General features: G+C 40.7%; 1 protein-coding gene and 1 long non-coding RNA gene across 10 annotated transcripts in view; one reads left to right on the top strand and one right to left on the bottom strand.

Annotated features, from left to right (window-relative positions):
- Positions 1 to 3,693: 3,693 nt before the first annotated feature.
- The window catches only part of LOC147324493 (uncharacterized), a 40,748-nt gene continuing 20,937 nt past the window's right edge, over positions 3,694 to 23,504 (bottom strand). The window contains exons 2-3 of the mRNA XM_086302721.1: positions 19,544 to 19,759; positions 3,694 to 4,035 (exon numbers count right to left, since the gene is read on the bottom strand). Of these exons, the coding sequence (XP_086158847.1) occupies positions 3,694 to 4,035; positions 19,544 to 19,759 (558 nt within the window). The remainder of the gene's footprint in view (positions 4,036 to 19,543; positions 19,760 to 23,504) is intronic.
- Positions 8,124 to 12,662, top strand: LOC147324496 (uncharacterized). Of its 9 annotated transcripts, none has more exons than XR_015130171.1 (8): positions 8,124 to 8,754; positions 9,564 to 9,642; positions 9,821 to 9,973; positions 10,071 to 10,661; positions 10,790 to 10,891; positions 11,110 to 11,341; positions 11,439 to 11,617; positions 12,010 to 12,662. It is a non-coding gene; the product is annotated as an uncharacterized LOC147324496 (long non-coding RNA). The 9 variants fall into 9 exon arrangements; XR_015130169.1 differs by having other exon boundaries at positions 8,124 to 9,397; XR_015130167.1 differs by having other exon boundaries at positions 8,125 to 8,754; positions 9,852 to 9,973.

Below are 23,504 nucleotides of genomic sequence, written 5' to 3'. Positions count from 1 at the left end.
CTCCTCTGTGCTACGATAAGCCAGCCAAACACTGGCTGTAGCTTCAGATGTCCTGCACAAACATGAGAGGCAGCAGTGCTCTTATAACACTCAGCAAGAAGGTGAAGATCAAAAGTCAAAAAGATTTCTTTGAGTTTATTGCTGTTTATTGCTTTATGTCCCTCCTTTTAACTTTTTGTCCCTTGCATCATATCCTTTCTAGGTTTTTAATGACGTTTGAGTTTTGTATTCTTCATGTATGAGTGTAGTTTTACGGTGGTTTAAAGACCCATCTAAGAATGGGCACAGTAAGCAACCCTAGGCTACATATGTGCTTCTAGAAAGTGCTGCAGGAACAAACCTGAAATGCCTGAAATAAGTTTGCATTTTGCACTTACTGGTCCCTTTTCTCTCAAATCCTGTGGGTTATATTTTCTGAACAGTTCACAAGTTCTGTGGGTAAGTTACAAGTTACATTTTTGAGAGGTGGAAATAAAGCAAGTAAAAAGTAGACATAAAGCGAAAAATAGAGCAATCTACTAATAGTATTTCCTACATGACAACTCTGTACAGAGAGGGTGGTAATGCACGTATTTGCTGGCGAGAATCCAAATAGCATTCTGGGTATTTCACACATAGTATTGCACCTTTTGATATTTAGAATATTTTACCTAATATTGCACCTGTTTCTCAAATCAGTTTCAGTAAGCATATTGTACATTAAACAGACAGTGATTTATCACATTGTACATTCGAAGTGAGGTGAGGTAGTGTTGTATTATTTCACGCGTCCAGTGTTTTGTTTTGCCATCAGTCTGACTGTGGCGGGGAAGAAGCTGTTGAAAAACCTTGTTCTGTGTGTAATGATCCGGTCCGCTCTGTTGTGTCTCACTTTGTACAGTTTTTGTGTCTCAGCAGAGAGTGAGCTGGATGGTGAGTCCCAGATAATTCCCTCTGCTCTTTTTCGGCAGCATTGTACATACAGATTACATGGAAGGAAGTTTTGTCCCTGTGATCTCTCTGCAGTCTTTATGACTCTTTTCAGAGCCTTCCTCTCTGCCTGTGTGATGTTCCCATACCAGACAGTGATGCCTGCAGTGAGGATCAGTCCTCTGTAAAAAAAATAAAAAAAATCATCCCTACCTTCAATATGATGGTGATGGGGGCATCCTCTGACAGCGTGTTGTGCCTCAGGTAGACTTGGCCCTGTATAACAGTAATATTAGTTCTGCTTTTCTTTTCATGAGTGGAGCTGGACACAAAGAGCAGAGCAAACACAAGCGTGATTAGTGTCATGTTCTTGTTCTTTTGCATGTTCACCCTAAAACTGTGTGGTCTCTCTGCATACTCAGACTTCCTCCCACAGTCCAAAAACTTAATGGCTACATCTGAAACTAATAAATATATGTACAATATATAATAGTATATGCATTTCTGGATGTGTATACTAAATATTTTTCTACGTGTGTGTGTGTGTGTACACATATTTACAAATTAAATAGAGTAAACAATAAGTAGAATATTTAAAATAATAAAATAAAATATACAGAGTGATAATAAACTGGTCAAAGGTGTGAATGGTTTTCTCTGCTGATCTAGGAATCTGAGCAGAGCTCCAACACAACCCCAAACTGGACAATGAGTCAGAAATTAGATGGATCCACTAATATAAGACTAAAAGCTTAAGCTTCTGCCCCAAAGGTAAATGTAAATATAACAATACAGTCTACTTCTTGTGTATTCTTAAAAGAAAACCAATTAATATACTCTAAAGTATAAGACTAAAATATTTGCTATATTAGAAGAGTAGAGTTTACTACTCCTTTCACAGAAAAGTGCAAACCAGACTGAACCATAACAAAAGTTGGAGAACTGAGTGCAGAACTGAGGAAGGGTACAAAGGTCATTCAGTGTCAGCTCATCAAATGTCTCCCACCTGACCATGTGAGATTTTCTTGAAAAGTGACACTACAGCTAGATAAAAAGAGTTGTTCCTTTCATATTAAAGCTTTAATGTCTATAAAACAATTCACATGATTTAAACTGTTAATTTGAAATCATAATTAAACAATATCATGGACATTGTGTACGACCAGGGGTAGGCAACTCCAGGCCTCGAGTGCTGGTGTCCTGCAGGTTTTAGATGTGTCCTTGAACCAACACAGCTGATTCAAATGGCTAAATTACCTCCTCAACATGTCTTGAAGTTCTCCAGGGGGCTGGTAATGAACTAATCATTTGATTCAGGTGTGTTGACCCAGGGTGAGATCTAAAACCTGCAGGACACCGGCCCTCGAGGCCTGGCGTTGCCTACCCCTGATATAGACAGTGCTTGAAGCAGTTATGACCTTCTTGCCATATTGGCAGAATAAATGACCTGGAAGCTGTTGCACTGTCTGCACCTGTAAACTCCAGGACACGTTTACAAACAATTTTCGTTGTTATTTGCGCTGCAGCTGCAGGTTAGGGTGGAGTTACTGTGTGTGTGTTTACAAGTAGTTTTAAACCTTGTGATCCACAAAACAGCATAACAGTAAAAGAAGAAATGACTGCGTTACAGTCAATGCGGGAGCGGCGGCTTTGCTCGTGCGCGATTCATTTGCAGTTTGGACGCACGTGAACATCTCCTGCCCTGATAGCGGCTGGAGGAGGACTATCCTCCGCCTGTGAGCGCTTTGGCACGAGCGATGTGCCCACGGCAGCACCCGCTGCTTGTTGAGAGTAACAACGCTTTCACGTCAAAAGTCGTCATAAATAAGCCTCCAATAACACCAGAAAAAGCCGCCAGATTTGTCGCTAGTCGCTTTTTAGAAAAAAAAAAAACGACGCTAAGGGGGGTTTGAAAACTCCCTAAATATAGCGACAAAATCGCTAAGTTGGCAACACTGTTTGGAGTGTTTTCAGGGTATTTAAAAAAATTCAAAACAAAACCGTGCGTCACAATGGGTATTCTCTGAGTATGCGCAGAATTACGCACAGCTGTCATGTGATCCTGTGATGAAACAAAGGATCAAAGGCTCAAAGAGCGCTGACGTCAAATTCGCTGCCACAAAAGTCTATAAATAGCCCCTCTTCACCTTTGCAAACACAGTTTTACTTGGAACATTTTCAGAAACAGCGAGTTGTGTTTAGCAAACCAGAAACCTTTCAGAAAGGGACTATTTTAAAGTTAAATAATTAAGCACACGTATTTTTCTTTCGACACGTTGCATTAAGCTTTTAAAGAAATGTCACGAGAAATAGTCAATAATTCACAGTCTGACAGAGCGATTCCAGCGGAATCAAACGAACTATATGGGTTAGTGGAGAGAGAAATATCGTATAGAGACCTTCAAATGAAAATACAAGAACAAATTAGTACGATGCACCGTGATGTCAAGGCAGAGTTAGAGAGACTTGAGCACCAAGTGGGAGAAGCTCACCACAAAATAACAAAAAAAGAAGAGATAATAGAAAAACAGAATAGAGAAATAGATCACAAGACTGAACAAATAATTGAGCTGAAAAAAGAAATATGTGTTCTTCAGCGTCGGGTGAGACAGGCTCTGGATGAAAAACAGTCAAGGGTGGATTCTCTGGAGGCTAAATTGCAGGAACAGGTTAACACCGTTCAAATGATGCACCGTGACTTTCTGGAAAAGGAAGAATATCTCCTTAGACAGAACAGCAGCATTGCTGCTCAGTTGTCACTTATTGAAAGGGAGAGAGACGAACTCAAGAAAACTTTAGAGCCTCTTGAGTACCAAGAACAACAGTCACAGGTGGAATCTCTGGAGGCTCTGCAGCTGGAGAATTTTGCTCCTGAACCTGAGGAGCTTTTTTTTCCTGCCTTGGAACCACCTGTGGTCCTGACACAGGAGAATTTTGCTCCTGAACCCGAGGAGCTTTTTTTTCCTGCCTTGGAACCACCTGTGGTCCTGACACAGGAGAATTTTGCTCCTGAACCCGAGGAGCTTTTTTTTCCTGCTTTGGAACCACCTCCTGACGTGGTTCCGACACAGGAGAATCTTGGTCTTCAACCTGAGGAGCTTGATTCTCCTGTCTCAGAACCATCTCCTGACGTGGCTCCGACTAGTGGTTCATGGCGTCATGGTGCCAAACGCCTACTTAAAATAGGTTTAGGTGTTGCCGCAGTAGGCCTTATTATAGCTGCAGGTTACTGGGGCTTTTCAGTGCTTAACAGTGATTGCCTATTTAACTCTGTCTATGGCCTCGTTGAGCCATATTGCCACCTTGGTGATCGATTAGTCCCTTTTTAAAGACTAGTAATGATGGACTGCTTTTCATCCACAGTCCAGAAAACCATACGTTGTTCATATCAGACAACATATGCAACATTTAGCTAACTTGTGCTCTCATTTTTCTTTTCTTTTGCCTCTCACCCCCCAGCCAGTCGCGACAGATGGCTGCCCCTTCCTGAGCCTGGTTCTGTCAAAGGTTTCTTCCTGTTTAAAGGGAGTTTTTCCTTTCCACCGTGCCTAGTGCTTGCTCACAGGGGATCATTTGATTGTTGGGGTTTAATTTGTTAAAAAACATAAGAAATTAGGTGAGGGGTTCACATAATAGAGAGCACAACAAAAACTACAAATTTTTAAAAAATTTGTTAGTTGCAAATCAAAATAAAGACAACAGTTTCTGAAAAACATCTCTTACGGCTCTGTTTATTTGCTTAAATGAATACTTGTATTTTTTTTCATAGAAGAATATACATTGTCTTAAGTATTTAATAATTTTAAATTTAGCCCTGCGCTGCATGAGATAAACTGAGATGAGATAAACACAGACGGCTGTCGAGGCCTGGCGAGGGAAAGTTCCTCTTCAACCTCCAAACTGAACCCAGTTTGTTACTCGCAGCATCGCAAAATTAGACACAGCAATTTCTTAGAGTCTGGTTTAAGTCCTGAAATGACATCTCCTTACCTGTCACGATTCTGGGTCAGTTTGACCCAGTATTTTGAGTTGTTATGTTTTGGTGTGTTTTTGCATTATGGATAGTTTTCTTATTCTCTTGTGGTGCTTTTGTTGGTTATGATGATGATGATTATTAATCTATGTTTTAGTTCTTCTTGTTTAGGGATTAGTTCTTAGGTTTTGTGTTCTCATGTTTTTTGCTGGTTTAGTTCAGTGTCTAGTCTGTCTCTCTCTGTCCGTGTCTTAGTTTAGTGTGTATTGTTTCCTGTTTTATTTTGAAGGATTGTGTCTTATGTCAGTGTGTCCAGCTTCGATCCCCTGACTCGTTAGCCCCAATCTCTCCCAGCTGTGTCTCCCTCCTGTTTTCCATTCCCTGATTACTTCCCTGTGTATATTAGCCCTGTGTTTGCCCTTGCTCAGTGCTGCATCGTACCGTCGGATTATGCCTTTGTGTTTTATACTGTGTTCAGTATTTTCGTGTTCACTACCCTTGTTCAGTTCATGTTTTAATTTCTCCAGCAATAAAGCTGAGGTTTTGAGTTACAATTCTGTGTTTGAGTCCTGCATTTGGATCCTCATCTCCGCCTGCCCGCACACAGAGCCCTGTATTTAAAATCCAACTCTTACCTGAACTCTCCTGCCTTTCTGTCTCTCTCGCTGCTTTGTAACGCACCATCCCCCTTTTGACATTAGATAATGGTACATCAAACCTGCACTGCAGAGAGGTTGGCATGACAGGAAGTCGAGATGATAACGATAGACCAGCCTTCAAACTAAGACGCGTGATGTATAAAAGTCTTTCTACTGAGTAAAGGGCAGTTTGAGTTTCCTGCTGGCACCATGCACTGTCTTCACAAGTTTCTTCTTTGTTTTCTACCATGTCTACAAGGCATCAGTGTGAACATCAAATATATCTGATTTATCTTACGGCTGTAAACGGCACACTAACTTTATCATCTTCTTTTTTTTTTTAATTTACCAGAGTTTTCAACAGGAATTATTCATGGAACAAAAGCTCCGGACAACTCGATACCCTACATGGGATCAGTTCAGAATAACAAGGGTCAGCATGTCTGTGGAGAATTCCTCATCACTGAAGACTTTGTGCTCACTGCTGCACACTGTGACCGGTTGTGAGTTAGATTTCCTGTTCATGAAGTTCATCCAAAAACAAACTTTTTCAAACTTGTGTTTATTGATCAGATCACTCTAAGTTATTGATAAGGCAGATGTTATTTCGAGGGAAAATAAAACACAATTAAGTGCAATAGCATCAAATAAAAATGACCTTTGACTTCTGACAGCCGTTGGTTACATGAAAATGTGTTTCTATTTTTTACTTCATGTTGTGTCTCCAGTTGTGTGTGAACGTTCGATTAGTTCACAGAGTACAAACAATTCAGCCTCCACGTGCTGAAATAAACCTAAAAGAAAATCAAGTGTTTCAGGTGGCGAACCTGTTGATGAGCCGACGGTGGTGGACGTGTCTGTCATTGAACCAAAGGTCTGTAAGAAACACTGGCCTGGTCTTCCTGCCAGTGTTTCCTGTGCAGGTGGATATGGAACAACCAAAGGATTCTGTCAGGTATGTTTTCTGTGATTTCAGTGGAAACTTGTGTTCTGTTGACAAATGTATAAAAAAAAAATATATATAATCTGACATATTAAAATCCTCACAGGGTGAGGTAATACCAGGATGCTCTGTAGAATCCTGACCACTTTTTCATGGGAATTGATCGGCTGCTGACCGCAAGGCACTGCAGCGGGTGATATAAACAGCCCAATTATTCCACCATTTATACTGGCCTTATCTGTATTTATACATGTAAATGGTAAACGGCAAATGTACTGGTTCTTATAGAGCTACTCTTTCTACTGTTCTTTACACAACTTGTGCATTCACCCATTTGCACAAGCACATTTTTCTAGGTGCTTTCTAAGTAACATTCACACACACTCTGTGTGAATGTCAGAGATGATCTGCTCTACCACCTGAGCTACAGCCACCCCGTGTGTGTTGACAATAAACTGAAAATCCTAATCCTAAAATGTGGGTCATGTTTTGGGTCTGCCACTTGAGGATACACAGAAATAAGCCATGCTGAACAGATTTCCACATCTTTTCATCTCATCACAAATGCCTCCAAGATACCTGAAAAGCTTCTGTTTCATTTTATATGGAGAAATAAAAGCTAATATTTACAAACAGTATTTTGTTTAATGTTAAAAGAATCTGGTGGTTTGGAAGTTTAAAGTTTGAGACATTAAAGTTACACGGTTAACTACTGTAAGGAACAAAAAGACACTGTTAGAAACTCTTTCTTCAAACATATCCTTCATTTGATACATTAAATGATGCATGAATTCTACTAATTCTATTCTACTACATCAGTCATGCGTGATAAGCACTGTTGATGATTCACCAGCAGGATCGTTTTACTCTGAAATCATTTTGAAATCAGGACGGTGTGTGGCCACAAAATAAATGATTCATATCAAATGTGTTAAACCTAAAGTAAGAAGCTCATTTTGGAAATGTGAGGGGGGAGAAAGTGGAGACGTTTGACTTCAGATGTTTGGTGTAAAAACAAAGCTCTCAGGAGACTCCTCGAATACTGTAACTCTGTGAGTACAGTAATGGAGTATTTTTACTTTGTTACATCATTGATTAACATCAGTCAGCCTTTTAATATCATTTATTTAAAAAGACGTTTGTCTGTCTGTGTGCGTGATGCTCTGCGAAGCGTCCTGCATTAGAAACAATGGAAAACTATCCACATCTCTCATTTTCAGCGACTCGTTTGATTTCTGATGCAGTACGCTCATTTGGCCACACAGCGGCGCTGCTGACTTGTTAAATAGCTCAGCAGAAACATTTCAAATTATTTCATTCAGCATTCGTTTCGTGTCTCACTATGAAAAGGCCTCATGCGTGACCTCATCAGAAGCTCAAATGCCATTACAGCAGCCATAAGTGACGCCCATGTCAGGAGCGACAAGTTTCTGGTCACCTTCTGGTGTGCTGTATACAAAAGCCAGCCGGCCCTCATAGATCCAGTTAAAATTTTTAATTTTATCTTAAAATATCTGAAAAGCTGGAGCTGCTTTTATTTGAACTCATTTATCACAAAAGAGAAAACACATTAATAGAGGAAAGGGGAGGACGAGTCACAGATATCCTCGGTCCTGCTATGTTTTCTGAAGCGTCTCATTCTGTGGCTTGGAGCAACCCGTTCTCACTCCCGACACGTAAAATAATGATGATTTGTCGCGTCCCTTAACTTCTCATGCTGACGCTAAAGGTATCCTTCCACGTTTTTATGTGACGCTGTGGGTTGTCAATTCATTCCAATATGAACCCGCTCGCGCGATCAGAGACGCTTCGAGCAGAGGCTCCAGCCATCCATTTACTCCAATAATAATCCCGTCACAGCGAAACATGACGCTGTGAAGCACAATCTAACTGGAGAACCGGGGACCCTCTCCGCGAACGGGTTTTTCTCCCTAATTTAATGCTTTCTTTTAATGGACATCGTTAACATTTCTCAACAAAAACACATGAAAGTATCACTGATAATGCAACAATAAAATCGCTTCATGTTGTGGCCATCACACAGTGTTTTCCAAACTGATTCACGAGCTGAAAGTGCTCAGATTTAACGTACATAATCCTTTGTTAGGTTTATTATTTTCATTTCACACGTAAAACACATTTATAGATTCATCCACCACTCCTGTTAGTTTTGGATGTGCTCGGCTCCAACCAATCAGATGCAACCTGTGTAAGCAAAGGATGATGGGAGAATGGAGAGACCCATTTATAAGAATAAGAAAATGAGGCGGAACTGATTGATTCTAATGCAGGTATGTAAAAAATACATATTTAAAGTAATAGGGCAGCACGGTGGTTAGCACTGTTGCCGCACAGCAAGAAGGTCCTGAGTTCAATTCCACCATCAGGCTGGGGTCTTTCTGTGTGGAGTTTGCAAGTTCTCCCCGTGTTTGCGTGGGTTCCCTCTGGGTACTCCGGCTTCCTCCCACCGTCCAAAGACATGCAGCTTGTGGGGATAGGTTAATTGGATAATCCAAATTGCCACTAGGTGTGAATGTGAGTGTGAATGGTTGTCTGTCCCTATGTGTTAGCCCTGCGACAGACTGGCGACCTGTCCAGGGTGTATCCCGCCTTTCGCCCTATGTCAGCTGGGATAGGCTCCAGCGCCCCCCGCGACCCTGAAAAGGATAAGCGGAAGCGAATGGATGGGTGGATGGATGGATGGATCTTGATGTGTGTTTCAAAGTTTGTTTTTCATAAAAGCTTCAAACAAACAGAGGTGACTGATCTCGAAACGGTTTAATGCATTTAAAAATGACTACAGCTACCGTCAGCATGCTTGCTAGGTAACGACTACACGTGGCTACTGCAGCATTAGCCATTTAATCCAACGATGATGGATTAAATCTATTACAAACGTTAAAGGACTTGTGTGCTGCAAAATACCCTCACATGGTGCGTAAAGCAGTTTTTGCGTTAGAGTTCTGCTAGCTTTTTATAAACTGATGATGCTAACGTTAATTGCTAACGTTAACTGGAGCGCCAAGACTGAAAATCATTTGAGTTGCGTTAGTTATGCGTTTATGTCACAGAGTTCTGCAAAAATCTCTTTCCTCTTTAGCTTGAAAATGAGCGATTCAGAGGATCCCGAGCTGGAGGAAGAGCTTCAGGCTGCTGACGAACTCCTTCAAGATATGCAGGTAATATTTTTAGTGGAAACAGTTGTTAAAGAGGGAACACGCTTGTCTAATATTTTGTACGGAGTAAACGTTATATTATTTGAAATTTTTTTTTATATATGTGTATATATAAGTTTGTCAAATTAAGTTGGTTAACTTAAGATGTTTGATAATCTTTGCTTTATGGACTGTATTTTAGGTGTTCCCTTTTTTCCTTGTTAATTGCGTAGAATGATGCACAGAGTGAACCTCAGCCAAGACCAGTGCGCTGGAAAACACGTGACAGACAGACAGGGAGATTTTATTCCTCAAAGACCATCAACCAGTCGATGTACTAGTTGCATGCCACGTGGTCAGTGTTCACACAACCAATGATTTTATCTCACAACTTGTTTTCACCAAAGAATTTCAGTAAGTAAATATTCTTCAATCTCTTTTTTTCCTCCCAGTGTCCAGAGAGCAGCATCAATGTCCACGTGAAGAACCTAGTTATGTTGCCAGTGTCAACCCAACAAAAGGTACTTTACCTTCTTGTATATGTTGTGATTTCTGTTTACTTTTATATTTGTTGTTATAGTTGAGTTAGGCAGGGCTTTTGTGCAGTCCTAAGAAACATACTGCCTAGAGTGTTTTTCACTTTGTGGAAGAGTTTCTTCCTTTATTTTTTTTCTGTTAGTGTATGGAACTGAGGTGCTTCGTCAGGAGCTCCTTCAGTTGTTGGAGGATGGAGAAGAGGACGCAGCCATGACTTGTGAGACGTCGTCTGAGTCAGCTGCTACTCACTGGGCGATCAGAAATATGGTGTCCTCGCAAAAGTGGAAAGAGGCCAGGCCTTGTCTTATAGATAATATGTTAGCTACTCTGGATCCACAGTCACACCGTGTGTGTCAGTGTGGCAAACAAGTAGTTGTGAGGTGTCTGGACTGCCTGCCTCTCCCATTCCTTTGTGCTGACTGTGATATTGCAGTTCACACACGCTTTGTCCTGCACAACAGAGAGGCAGTAACAGGAGGGTTTTTGCAGCCTTCATCACAGTTTAGGTACGGTTTTTAAGTCTTATGCATTTCTTGCTATGTACTATGAGTGGGTGCTGTTATTGTATATTTGTTGTGTATCAGTTAATTTCCAATTCCTTTTTATATATATATATTGTGTGTTTTAATGTTAGTTCGGCTGTTGCCTGTGCAAAGGCCAGAACATGTGTGTGACTGCCCAGCAGGTAACGTTGAGGTTTCACGCGGCGCAATTGTGGCTCTTGTAACCATAAATGGTAAGTTGCCCTTTTGTCACACACTACATACACAATAGATGTGTTTGGAGGTTTTATTGCAAATTGTGCATTGCTATCTTGGTTTGAATTACCCTCGGCCCGCAGTATATGTGGGCACCTGTCAAAGGTCATTTGGATTTACCAGACCGATTTGAAAACAACATGAAAAAAATGAATGCTTTGAGCCATGACTGAATTTATCCTGATCCTTTCTAAAGGCCGTTATAACCTTGCACTGCCAGTGGTGAGCTGCACCAGCTGTGGCCTAATGTGGTCCCCCTCAGTTAAGGACATCCTGGGTAGTGGATATTGGCCTGGCACCTTAAATTTCTGCACCCTGTTTTCAATGGATGTCTTTCAGTCTTTCTATGACATTAAGAAGGCTGCACCAGGGATGTCACTTAAGGCATTTGTCAAAGTGCTGGATGAACGAACAGCCATTTTGGAAGGGTGAGTTTCTAAATTTGCCAAGTTTAAGGAAATTGTGTAAATCAATGTTTATGATGACTGTCCTTGAATATTCTGTTGTATGTCCTCTATGTAAAAGACTGGCCGAATATCAGCTGATGCCTTCAGTAAAAGTTTCTTGGAGTGGAGTGCTGTAAAGTTTGAGGTGGACAGGATGTGCAAGGAGCCATGCTTTAGCTGCCCTGCCTGCACTCCAGACATGCTTGCCGTCTCAGTTGATGGAAACCGCAAGCTTTATCGCTTTCAGTCTAATGCAAGGTACGTTATGCATTGTGTACATAAGTCAAATATGGATTTGTAGAAAGGTGTGTGTGTGTGTGTGTGTGTGTGTGTGTGTGTGTGTGTCTGTGTGTGTATACATATATGGATGGGTGGATATTTATTTTATTTTTCTCTTAGTGTTGTCGTAATACTATTTACTTTATCTTAATGTGTACTTAATTTTGTCACCATGTGTATTTAAAAAAAAAAAAAACAACAACAACAACATGATTTTTATTTTGTGTTGTCAGTGCTGTCCTGGGGAGATATGAGGTCTCGTGTAACTTAAGGCTAATTCAGCTAATTGTTATGCATTTGTTTTAAAAAGTTTGTCCCTGATAGGGCTTAATCATGCCGAGTCTTTTATGTTAAAATCTTTGGGTGTATAGGTCCCAGGGAAAGGGTTGTGCGGATCTTCATCTTGGACTGCAGCAAAGGAGTCGTCCAAAAAGTCCACTGGGAAGTTGGATGAAGAGGGCGTGGAAATAGCTGTTTGTCACCACGGAGTCCTCTTAGCTGCATTGAACATGTTTCGAGGGGAGATCTTTGCTTACCCTCTTTTTCTCCAGAGGAAGTTGGCAGCTAGCTTCCCAGGACATATTACGTTCCTTTGCTCCGATGTGGCCTGTAAATATTTCCCCCTATTTAACCAAGGTGGCTCAGCAGTGCCCTGAGCTGAGGAACCTCTTGTCAATGCGTCCTTTTCTCTCCGTCATGCATGCAAAGGCTCACACTTGGAAATGCGAGGTATACTGCAGCCTCGATACGCGCTTCGCGGAAACGCCCCCTCCATTACTCGACACACGCTCCGAAGCCTCGATACAGAACGACCCATCACTACATGCCCGGGTGTGGCAGCGTGTGTGGAGTTTTGGAGCGAGTGTGCGGAGGAGCTGTGGCGGTGACTGTGTGGAAGAGGAAGCGTGTGTGTGGATTTCCCCCCTCCTTCTCTCCTTGGAGCGCTGGACCCCCCTCCCAACTCACTGTACATATATATAGCACTGAGGTGATCCCTGTTGTAAATAAATCTCCTTTTGTTCTCTGAGAAAGAACTGTCTGCGCGTGAGTCCATTCAGTAGCCATGACAGATCTGTTTCTTGTGTGGTAAGCTTCCTGCTTTTATGATCCTTTTGGTGAGCAGCAGGTCACACAAACATGAGAATGAGAATAAGTTTCTAAATTAGCTGTGGAAGCACACAGCAAAATCTCCAGTGTTAAATTAACACTATAGAGTGTCTATATATGGGTCCACACCTCTGAGTGTTAAATACAACACTGTTGAGTGTTAAATTACAGTTTTTTTATAGCCGCTAGGACAAATTTCTCAATACTTACGTCACTTTTGCAAAACTCCTCACACAGTGAGCACAACAGAAGTCTATGTGGGCTAAACTGAGGATCAGTTATCATTGTTTTGGCACAAAATGCATTCAATGACTACATCTCTCAAATTTCATGAATTATTTTCTCACTCAGACACAACTGCCAAAAATCTTTGTACGTACAGGACATTTTGCATGTACTTACATACTGTTTTCAAAACTTAAACTTATGGTCAAAACAATAACATAATGCAAAACTGAATAAGACAGCAAAATTCAACAGCAATATTTTATTGAAACATATTTTAAATCTAAAAGTGCAGTTTAACCAGCAACAGCTGATTCTCATTGTAGATGAACATCTACACAGGTGTTACGCCTTCAATTTCATTACAAAAGGAGACAACTGCTGAATAGGTTTGTTTTGTGATGTAAACATGGACCCAGCCAGAAATGGAGAAGTGGCTGAAAGAGGAAGAAGAGTGGCTGGGAGGGGGCGAGGTATGCGTGGTGGAAGAAGAATAAGAGGAAGATCAAGAGCTGTAGTCTCAGATAAGATCAGAGCTACTGTAATTGATCATGTAGTAAATCATGGTCACTCAATGAGAGAGGCTGGTCAGAGAGTGCAGCCAAATCTGCAACGCTCTACAGTGGCATCTATTGTTAGAGTTTTCCGGCAAACCAACAGGTAACTTGTATTCTGCAGGGGCATTTGCACATTTCAGAAGTAAATAAGCTTTTGTGTAATTTTTGTTGCATTTCTGCTTAGGACTCAACAGTTACCTCACATAGGAGGGAGAGGACGGATGTTCACTGATGTGCAGGAAACTGCCATTGTTGATATGGTCATCAGAAACAATGGGATAAAACTCACTGAAATTAGACAGAGTCTTGGCAGACAACGTTACTTTCGCAAATATTCACAGTGTAAGCATAACAACAATTTCTAAAGTCCAGAAAAAACATCAGGTCAGGATGAAACAGTTGTATACTGTGCCTTTTGAGAGGAACTCTGAACATGTCAAGCAACTCAGGAACCAGTATGTCCAGGTAAGATCACAATAAAATACAGATCTGTTTTTGAACAAAACCAAACACACACAAAGACAATTTTTACAAATTTACTACTGTAACAGCTTATGTTGCCTTGTGGATTTATGTTAGAGAGTCATGGAGATTGAAGGCAGGCAAACGCACCACATTTTCATCTTTGTGGATGAGGCAGGTTTCAACTTGGCCAAAGCACGGCGACGAGGGAGGAATGTGATTGGGAAGAGAGCCACAGTGACTGTCCCAGGCCAGAGGGGTGCCAACATCACAATGTGCGCAGCAATATCCACCGATGGACTGCTGTTACACAGACCACTAATTGGGCCATACAACACTGAACGGCTCCTTGCGTTCCTGCATGATCTCTATGGACGGGTTGTGCTAGGTGAGGAAAGGGATGCAGAGAGAAGGAATCAGCCAACATTTATAATTGTATGGGACAACGTGGCATTTCATCACTCCCGTGCAGTCACCAAGTGGTTTGCAGCCCATCCCAGAATGGAGTCTCTTTTCCTCCCACCTTACTCTCCATTCCTCAACCCCATAGAGGAATTCTTTTCCTCATGGCGGTGTAAGCTTTACCACCATCATCCACATGATCAAATGTCCCTCCTGGATGCAATGAATGCTGGATGCCTGGAAATATCAGCAGAAGATTGCCAGGGATGGATCAGGCATGCCAGGAGATTCTTTCCTAGGTGTATCGCCCTAGATGACATAAGATGTGATGTGGATGAGAACCTGTGGCCAAATGGAGAAGACAGAGTAGATTAGCATTACTATTGTATGTGTATCAGTGGATGGTGTGTATACAAATTCTTGTATTTTGGGATTACTTAGTGCAAAAAAATAAAAATACATAAACATAAACATAAATACATGTCTGATTCATTCCAGTAACATATATTGAAATTATAAACAGAGATGTGTCCTTGTTTTACACAAGAAAACACTGTGTAATGCTACATGTTGTTAGTGTTTTTTAGGTCATTGTTTTGTGGGTGACAAAGTGTGTTTGTCGGCTGTCAACCTTTGCTAGTGTTCTGGAAGAATGAGTTTATTTGAGACCTGAATAAAGTGTTTTGGTAGTTGTAGTGCATTTTGAATGTGAAATGAACTGCTTTGCCAAGCTGAAGGTCAGTTAGAGGAGTTGTGTGAAGAGTTTTGCAAAAGTGACCTAAGTATTGAGAAATGTGTCCTAGTGGCTGTAAAAAACAAAAAAACAAAAAAAAAACCTGTAACACTTTTGACAGTGTTATATGTTTAAAAGTAACCTAGTCAGTTTTGAAGATTAACAATGGCTAACACTGAGCAGTGCTGATTTTCTAACACTGGAATATTTCTAACATTTTGAGTTATTTTCCAGTGTTAGAAAATCAGCACTACTAGCACGTAGAGGCCTCCTCTGTGCTACGATAAGCCAGCCAAACACTGGCTGTAGCTTCAGATGTCCTGCACAAACATGAGAGGCAGCAGTGCTCTTATAACACTCAGCAAGAAGGTGAAGATCAAAAGTCAAAAAGATTTCTTTGAGTTTATTGCTGTTTATTGCTTTATGTCCCTCCTTTTAACTTTTTGTCCCTTGCATCATATCCTTTCTAGGTTTTTAATGACGTTTGAGTTTTGTATTCTTCATGTATGAGTGTAGTTTTACGGTGGTTTAAAGACCCATCTAAGAATGGGCACAGTAAGCAACCCTAGGCTACATATGTGCTTCTAGAAAGTGCTGCAGGAACAAACCTGAAATGCCTGAAATAAGTTTGCATTTTGCACTTACTGGTCCCTTTTCTCTCAAATCCTGTGGGTTATATTTTCTGAACAGTTCACAAGTTCTGTGGGTAAGTTACAAGTTACATTTTTGAGAGGTGGAAATAAAGCAAGTAAAAAGTAGACATAAAGCGAAAAATAGAGCAATCTACTAATAGTATTTCCTACATGACAACTCTGTACAGAGAGGGTGGTAATGCACGTATTTGCTGGCGAGAATCCAAATAGCATTCTGGGTATTTCACACATAGTATTGCACCTTTTGATATTTAGAATATTTTACCTAATATTGCACCTGTTTCTCAAATCAGTTTCAGTAAGCATATTGTACATTAAACAGACAGTGATTTATCACATTGTACATTCGAAGTGAGGTGAGGTAGTGTTGTATTATTTCACGCGTCCAGTGTTTTGTTTTGCCATCAGTCTGACTGTGGCGGGGAAGAAGCTGTTGAAAAACCTTGTTCTGTGTGTAATGATCCGGTCCGCTCTGTTGTGTCTCACTTTGTACAGTTTTTGTGTCTCAGCAGAGAGTGAGCTGGATGGTGAGTCCCAGATAATTCCCTCTGCTCTTTTTCGGCAGCATTGTACATACAGATTACATGGAAGGAAGTTTTGTCCCTGTGATCTCTCTGCAGTCTTTATGACTCTTTTCAGAGCCTTCCTCTCTGCCTGTGTGATGTTCCCATACCAGACAGTGATGCCTGCAGTGAGGATCAGTCCTCTGTAAAAAAAATAAAAAAAATCATCCCTACCTTCAATATGATGGTGATGGGGGCATCCTCTGACAGCGTGTTGTGCCTCAGGTAGACTTGGCCCTGTATAACAGTAATATTAGTTCTGCTTTTCTTTTCATGAGTGGAGCTGGACACAAAGAGCAGAGCAAACACAAGCGTGATTAGTGTCATGTTCTTGTTCTTTTGCATGTTCACCCTAAAACTGTGTGGTCTCTCTGCATACTCAGACTTCCTCCCACAGTCCAAAAACTTAATGGCTACATCTGAAACTAATAAATATATGTACAATATATAATAGTATATGCATTTCTGGATGTGTATACTAAATATTTTTCTACGTGTGTGTGTGTGTGTACACATATTTACAAATTAAATAGAGTAAACAATAAGTAGAATATTTAAAATAATAAAATAAAATATACAGAGTGATAATAAACTGGTCAAAGGTGTGAATGGTTTTCTCTGCTGATCTAGGAATCTGAGCAGAGCTCCAACACAACCCCAAACTGGACAATGAGTCAGAAATTAGATGGATCCACTAATATAAGACTAAAAGCTTAAGCTTCTGCCCCAAAGGTAAATGTAAATATAACAATACAGTCTACTTCTTGTGTATTCTTAAAAGAAAACCAATTAATATACTCTAAAGTATAAGACTAAAATATTTGCTATATTAGAAGAGTAGAGTTTACTACTCCTTTCACAGAAAAGTGCAAACCAGACTGAACCATAACAAAAGTTGGAGAACTGAGTGCAGAACTGAGGAAGGGTACAAAGGTCATTCAGTGTCAGCTCATCAAATGTCTCCCACCTGACCATGTGAGATTTTCTTGAAAAGTGACACTACAGCTAGATAAAAAGAGTTGTTCCTTTCATATTAAAGCTTTAATGTCTATAAAACAATTCACATGATTTAAACTGTTAATTTGAAATCATAATTAAACAATATCATGGACATTGTGTACGACCAGGGGTAGGCAACTCCAGGCCTCGAGTGCTGGTGTCCTGCAGGTTTTAGATGTGTCCTTGAACCAACACAGCTGATTCAAATGGCTAAATTACCTCCTCAACATGTCTTGAAGTTCTCCAGGGGGCTGGTAATGAACTAATCATTTGATTCAGGTGTGTTGACCCAGGGTGAGATCTAAAACCTGCAGGACACCGGCCCTCGAGGCCTGGCGTTGCCTACCCCTGATATAGACAGTGCTTGAAGCAGTTATGACCTTCTTGCCATATTGGCAGAATAAATGACCTGGAAGCTGTTGCACTGTCTGCACCTGTAAACTCCAGGACACGTTTACAAACAATTTTCGTTGTTATTTGCGCTGCAGCTGCAGGTTAGGGTGGAGTTACTGTGTGTGTGTTTACAAGTAGTTTTAAACCTTGTGATCCACAAAACAGCATAACAGTAAAAGAAGAAATGACTGCGTTACAGTCAATGCGGGAGCGGCGGCTTTGCTCGTGCGCGATTCATTTGCAGTTTGGACGCACGTGAACATCTCCTGCCCTGATAGCGGCTGGAGGAGGACTATCCTCCGCCTGTGAGCGCTTTGGCACGAGCGATGTGCCCACGGCAGCACCCGCTGCTTGTTGAGAGTAACAACGCTTTCACGTCAAAAGTCGTCATAAATAAGCCTCCAATAACACCAGAAAAAGCCGCCAGATTTGTCGCTAGTCGCTTTTTAGAAAAAAAAAAAAAACGACGCTAAGGGGGGGTTTGAAAACTCCCTAAATATAGCGACAAAATCGCTAAGTTGGCAACACTGTTTGGACTGTTTTCAGGGTATTTAAAAAAATTCAAAACAAAACAAAACCGTGCGTCACAATGGGTATTCTCTGAGTATGCGCAGAATTACGCACAGCTGTCATGTGATCCTGTGATCGAACAAAGGATCAAAGGCTCAAAGAGCGCTGACGTCAAATTCGCTGCCACGAAAGTCTATAAATAGCCCCTCTTCACCTTTGCAAACACAGTTTTACTTGGAACATTTTCAGAAACAGCGAGTTGTGTTTAGCAAACCAGAAACCTTTCAGAAAGGGACTATTTTAAAGTTAAATAATTAAGCACACGTATTTTTCTTTCGACACGTTGCATTAAGCTTTTAAAGAAATGTCACGAGAAATAGTCAATAATTCACAGTCTGACAGAGCGATTCCAGCGGAATCAATCGAACTATGTGGGTTAGTGGAGAGAGAAATATCGGAGCCTAGGGACCTTCAAATGAAAATACAAGAACTCCAGTTGGAGTTAAGCACCCTAAAGCGCAAAAAGAAATATTACAAAAAGAATTACTATCGCTTTAAAAATGAGCGTGAACAAATGAGTAGAGATGTGCATGACAGGAATGTCCACTTTAGGGAAAGCATGGTTGAGCTTGAAGAAGTGACTCAACAGTCAGATAACATCCAAGCTCTAATTGTTGCAGAGAATAAAAATTTGCAAGCAGAGGTTAGAACCTTTCGGATGATGCTCCATGAATTTCAGGAAAAGGAAGCATCTCTGCTTGAGCAGAACAGCAACATTGTTGCTGAGTTGTCTCAGATTGAAAGGGAGAGAAATGAACAGAAGAAAGAGAACGCACATCTCAAGGAAGCGTTAGTGAGACTTGAGCACCAAGTGGGAGAAGCTCACCACAAAATAACAAAAAAAGAAGAGATAATAGAAAAACAGAATAGAGAAATAGATCACAAGACTGAACAAATAATTGAGCTGAAAAAAGAAATATGTGTTCTTCAGCGTCGGATGAGACAGGCTCTGGATGAAAAACAGTCAAGGGTGGATTCTCTGGAGGCTAAATTGCAGGAACAGGTTAACACCGTTCAAATGATGCACCGTGACTTTCTGGAAAAGGAAGAATATCTCCTTAGACAGAACAGCAGCATTGCTGCTCAGTTGTCACTTATTGAAAGGGAGAGAGACGAACTCAAGAAAACTTTAGAGCCTCTTGAGTACCAAGAACAACAGTCACAGGTGGAATCTCTGGAGGCTCTGCAGCTGGAGAATTTTGCTCCTGAACCTGAGGAGCTTTTTTTTCCTGCCTTGGAACCACCTGTGGTCCTGACACAGGAGAATTTTGCTCCTGAACCCGAGGAGCTTTTTTTTCCTGCCTTGGAACCACCTGTGGTCCTGACACAGGAGAATTTTGCTCCTGAACCCGAGGAGCTTTTTTTTCCTGCTTTGGAACCACCTCCTGACGTGGTTCCGACACAGGAGAATCTTGGTCTTCAACCTGAGGAGCTTGATTCTCCTGTCTCAGAACCATCTCCTGACGTGGTTCCGACTAGTGGTTCATGGCGTCATGGTGCCAAACGCCTACTTAAAATAGGTTTAGGTGTTGCCGCAGTAGGCCTTATTATAGCTGCAGGTTACTGGGGCTTTTCAGTGCTTAACAGTGATTGCCTATTTAACTCTGTCTATGGCCTCGTTGAGCCATATTGCCACCTTGGTGATCGATTAGTCCCTTTTTAAAGACTAGTAATGATGGACTGCTTTTCATCCACAGTCCAGAAAACCATACGTTGTTCATATCAGACAACATAAGCAACATTTAGCTAACTTGTGCTCTCATTTTTCTTTTCTTTTGCCTCTCACCCCCCAACCAGTCGCGACAGATGGCTGCCCCTTCCTGAGCCTGGTTCTGTCAAAGGTTTCTTCCTGTTTAAAGGGAGTTTTTCCTTTCCACCGTGCCTAGTGCTTGCTCACAGGGGATCATTTGATTGTTGGGGTTTAATTTGTTAAAAAACATAAGAAATTAGGTGAGGGGTTCACATAATAGAGAGCACAACAAAAACTACAAATTTTTAAAAAATTTGTTAGTTGCAAATCAAAATAAAGACAACAGTTTCTGAAAAACATCTCTTACGGCTCTGTTTATTTGCTTAAATGAATACTTGTATTTTTTTTCATAGAAGAATATACATTGTCTTAAGTATTTAATAATTTTAAATTTAGCCCTGCGCTGCATGAGATAAACTGAGATGAGATAAACACAGACGGCTGTCGAGGCCTGGCGAGGGAAAGTTCCTCTTCAACCTCCAAACTGAACCCAGTTTGTTACTCACAGCATCGCAAAATTAGACACAGCAATTTCTTAGAGTCTGGTTTAAGTCCTGAAATGACATCTCCTTACCTGTCACGATTCTGGGTCAGTTTGACCCAGTATTTTGAGTTGTTATGTTTTGGTGTGTTTTTGCATTATGGATAGTTTTCTTATTCTCTTGTGGTGCTTTTGTTGGTTATGATGATGATGATTATTAATCTATGTTTTAGTTCTTCTTGTTTAGGGATTAGTTCTTAGGTTTTGTGTTCTCATGTTTTTTGCTGGTTTAGTTCAGTGTCTAGTCTGTCTCTCTCTGTCCGTGTCTTAGTTTAGTGTGTATTGTTTCCTGTTTTATTTTGAAGGATTGTGTCTTATGTCAGTGTGTCCAGCTTCGATCCCCTGACTCGTTAGCCCCAATCTCTCCCAGCTGTGTCTCCCTCCTGTTTTCAATTCCCTGATTACTTCCTTGTGTATATTAGCCCTGTGTTTGCCCTTGCTCAGTGCTGCATCGTACCGTCGGATTATGCCTTTGTGTTTTATACTGTGTTCAGTATTTTCGTGTTCACTACCCTTGTTCAGTTCATGTTTTAATTTCTCCAGCAATAAAGCTGAGGTTTTGAGTTACAATTCTGTGTTTGAGTCCTGCATTTGGATCCTCATCTCCGCCTGCCCGCACACAGAGCCCTGTATTTAAAATCCAACTCTTACCTGAACTCTGCTGCCTTTCTGTCTCTCTCGCTGCTTTGTAACGCACCATCCCCCTTTTGACATTAGATAATGGTACATCAAACCTGCACTGCAGAGAGGTTGGCATGACAGGAAGTCGAGATGATAACGATAGACCAGCCTTCAAACTAAGACGCGTGATGTATAAAAGTCTTTCTACTGAGTAAAGGACAGTTTGAGTTTCCTGCTGGCACCATGCACTGTCTTCACAAGTTTCTTCTTTGTTTTCTACCATGTCTACAAGGCATCAGTGTGAACATCAAATATATCTGATTTATCTTACGGCTGTAAACGGCACACTAACTTTATCATCTTCTTTTTTTTTAATTTACCAGAGTTTTCAACAGGAATTATTCATGGAACAAAAGCTCCGGACAACTCGATACCCTACATGGGATCAGTTCAGAATAACAAGGGTCAACATGTCTGTGGAGAATTCCTCATCACTGAAGACTTTGTGCTCACTGCTGCACACTGTAACCGGTTGTGAGTTAGATTTCCTGTTCATGAAGTTCATCCAAAAACAAACTTTTTCAAACTTGTGTTTATTGATCAGATCACTCTAAGTTATTGATAAGGCAGATGTTATTTCGAGGGAAAATAAAACACAATTAAGTGCAATAGCATCAAATAAAAATGACCTTTGACTTCTGACAGCCGTTGGTTACAGCAATGCTGACATTAACCTGCTTGTGACGATTGCCTAATGAGAAATAAAGATATCAGTTTAAAATTGTTGACATTTTTAATTCCCTCTCAATGATTACTCACACAGTGACCGCACACACTGATCATCCCAAAATAAAGATTGAGAGAAAATGAAATCCATGAAGGATACAAAAACACTGAACATGCTAATGACATCATTGAAAGCAGCATCAGTTTCATGTGATGTATTTGTAGAATAATTATATTTTTAAAAGAGTTTTTACATGAAAATGTGTTTCTATTTTTTACTTCATGTTGTGTCTCCAGTTGTGTGTGAACGTTCGATTAGTTCACAGAGTACAAACAATTCAGCCTCCACGTGCTGAAATAAACCTAAAAGAAAATCAAGTGTTTCAGGTGGCGAACCTGTTGATGAGCCGACGGTGGTGGACGTGTCTGTCATCGAACCAAAGGTCTGTAAGAAACACTGGCCTGGTCTTCCTGCCAGTGTTTCCTGTGCAGGTGGATATGGAACAACCAAAGGATTCTGTCAGGTATGTTTTCTGTGATTTCAGTGGAAACTTGTGTTCTGTTGACAAATGTATAAAAAATATATATATATAATCTGACATATTAAAATCCTCACAGGGTGAGGTAATACCAGGATGCTCTGTAGAATCCTGACCACTTTTTCATGGGAATTGATCGGCTGCTGACCGCAAGGCACTGCAGCGGGTGATATAAACAGCCCAATTATTCCACCATTTATACTGGCCTTATCTGTATTTATACATGTAAATGGTAAACGGCAAATGTACTGGTTCTTATAGAGCTACTCTTTCTACTGTTCTTTACACAACTTGTGCATTCACCCATTTGCACAAGCACATTTTTCTAGGTGCTTTCTAAGTAACATTCACACACACTCTGTGTGAATGTCAGAGATGATCTGCTCTACCACCTGAGCTACAGCCACCCCGTGTGTGTTGACAATAAACTGAAAATCCTAATCCTAAAATGTGGGTCATGTTTTGGGTCTGCCACTTGAGGATACACAGAAATAAGCCATGCTGAACAGATTTCCACATCTTTTCATCTCATCACAAATGCCTCCAAGATACCTGAAAAGCTTCTGTTTCATTTTATATGGAGAAATAAAAGCTAATATTTACAAACAGTATTTTGTTTAATGTTAAAAGAATCTGGTGGTTTGGAAGTTTAAAGTTTGAGACATTAAAGTTACACGGTTAACTACTGTAAGGAACAAAAAGACACTGTTAGAAACTCTTTCTTCAAACATATCCTTCATTTGATACATTAAATGATGCATGAATTCTACTAATTCTATTCTACTACATCAGTCATGCGTGATAAGCACTGTTGATGATTCACCAGCAGGATCGTTTTACTCTGAAATCATTTTGAAATCAGGACGGTGTGTGGCCACAAAATAAATGATTCATATCAAATGTGTTAAACCTAAAGTAAGAAGCTCATTTTGGAAATGTGAGGGGGGAGAAAGTGGAGACGTTTGACTTCAGATGTTTGGTGTAAAAACAAAGCTCTCAGGAGACTCCTCGAATACTGTAACTCT

Source organism: Aulonocara sp. 'chitande type north' Nkhata Bay, linkage group LG7 (assembly GCF_057382095.1).
Source record: "Aulonocara sp. 'chitande type north' Nkhata Bay isolate Kocher_YH1m ecotype deep benthic linkage group LG7, A_spYH_male_GT1.1, whole genome shotgun sequence".
NCBI classification, from domain to species: domain Eukaryota; kingdom Metazoa; phylum Chordata; class Actinopteri; order Cichliformes; family Cichlidae; genus Aulonocara; species Aulonocara sp. 'chitande type north' Nkhata Bay.
This window is presented reverse-complemented; position numbering and strand designations above follow the sequence as displayed.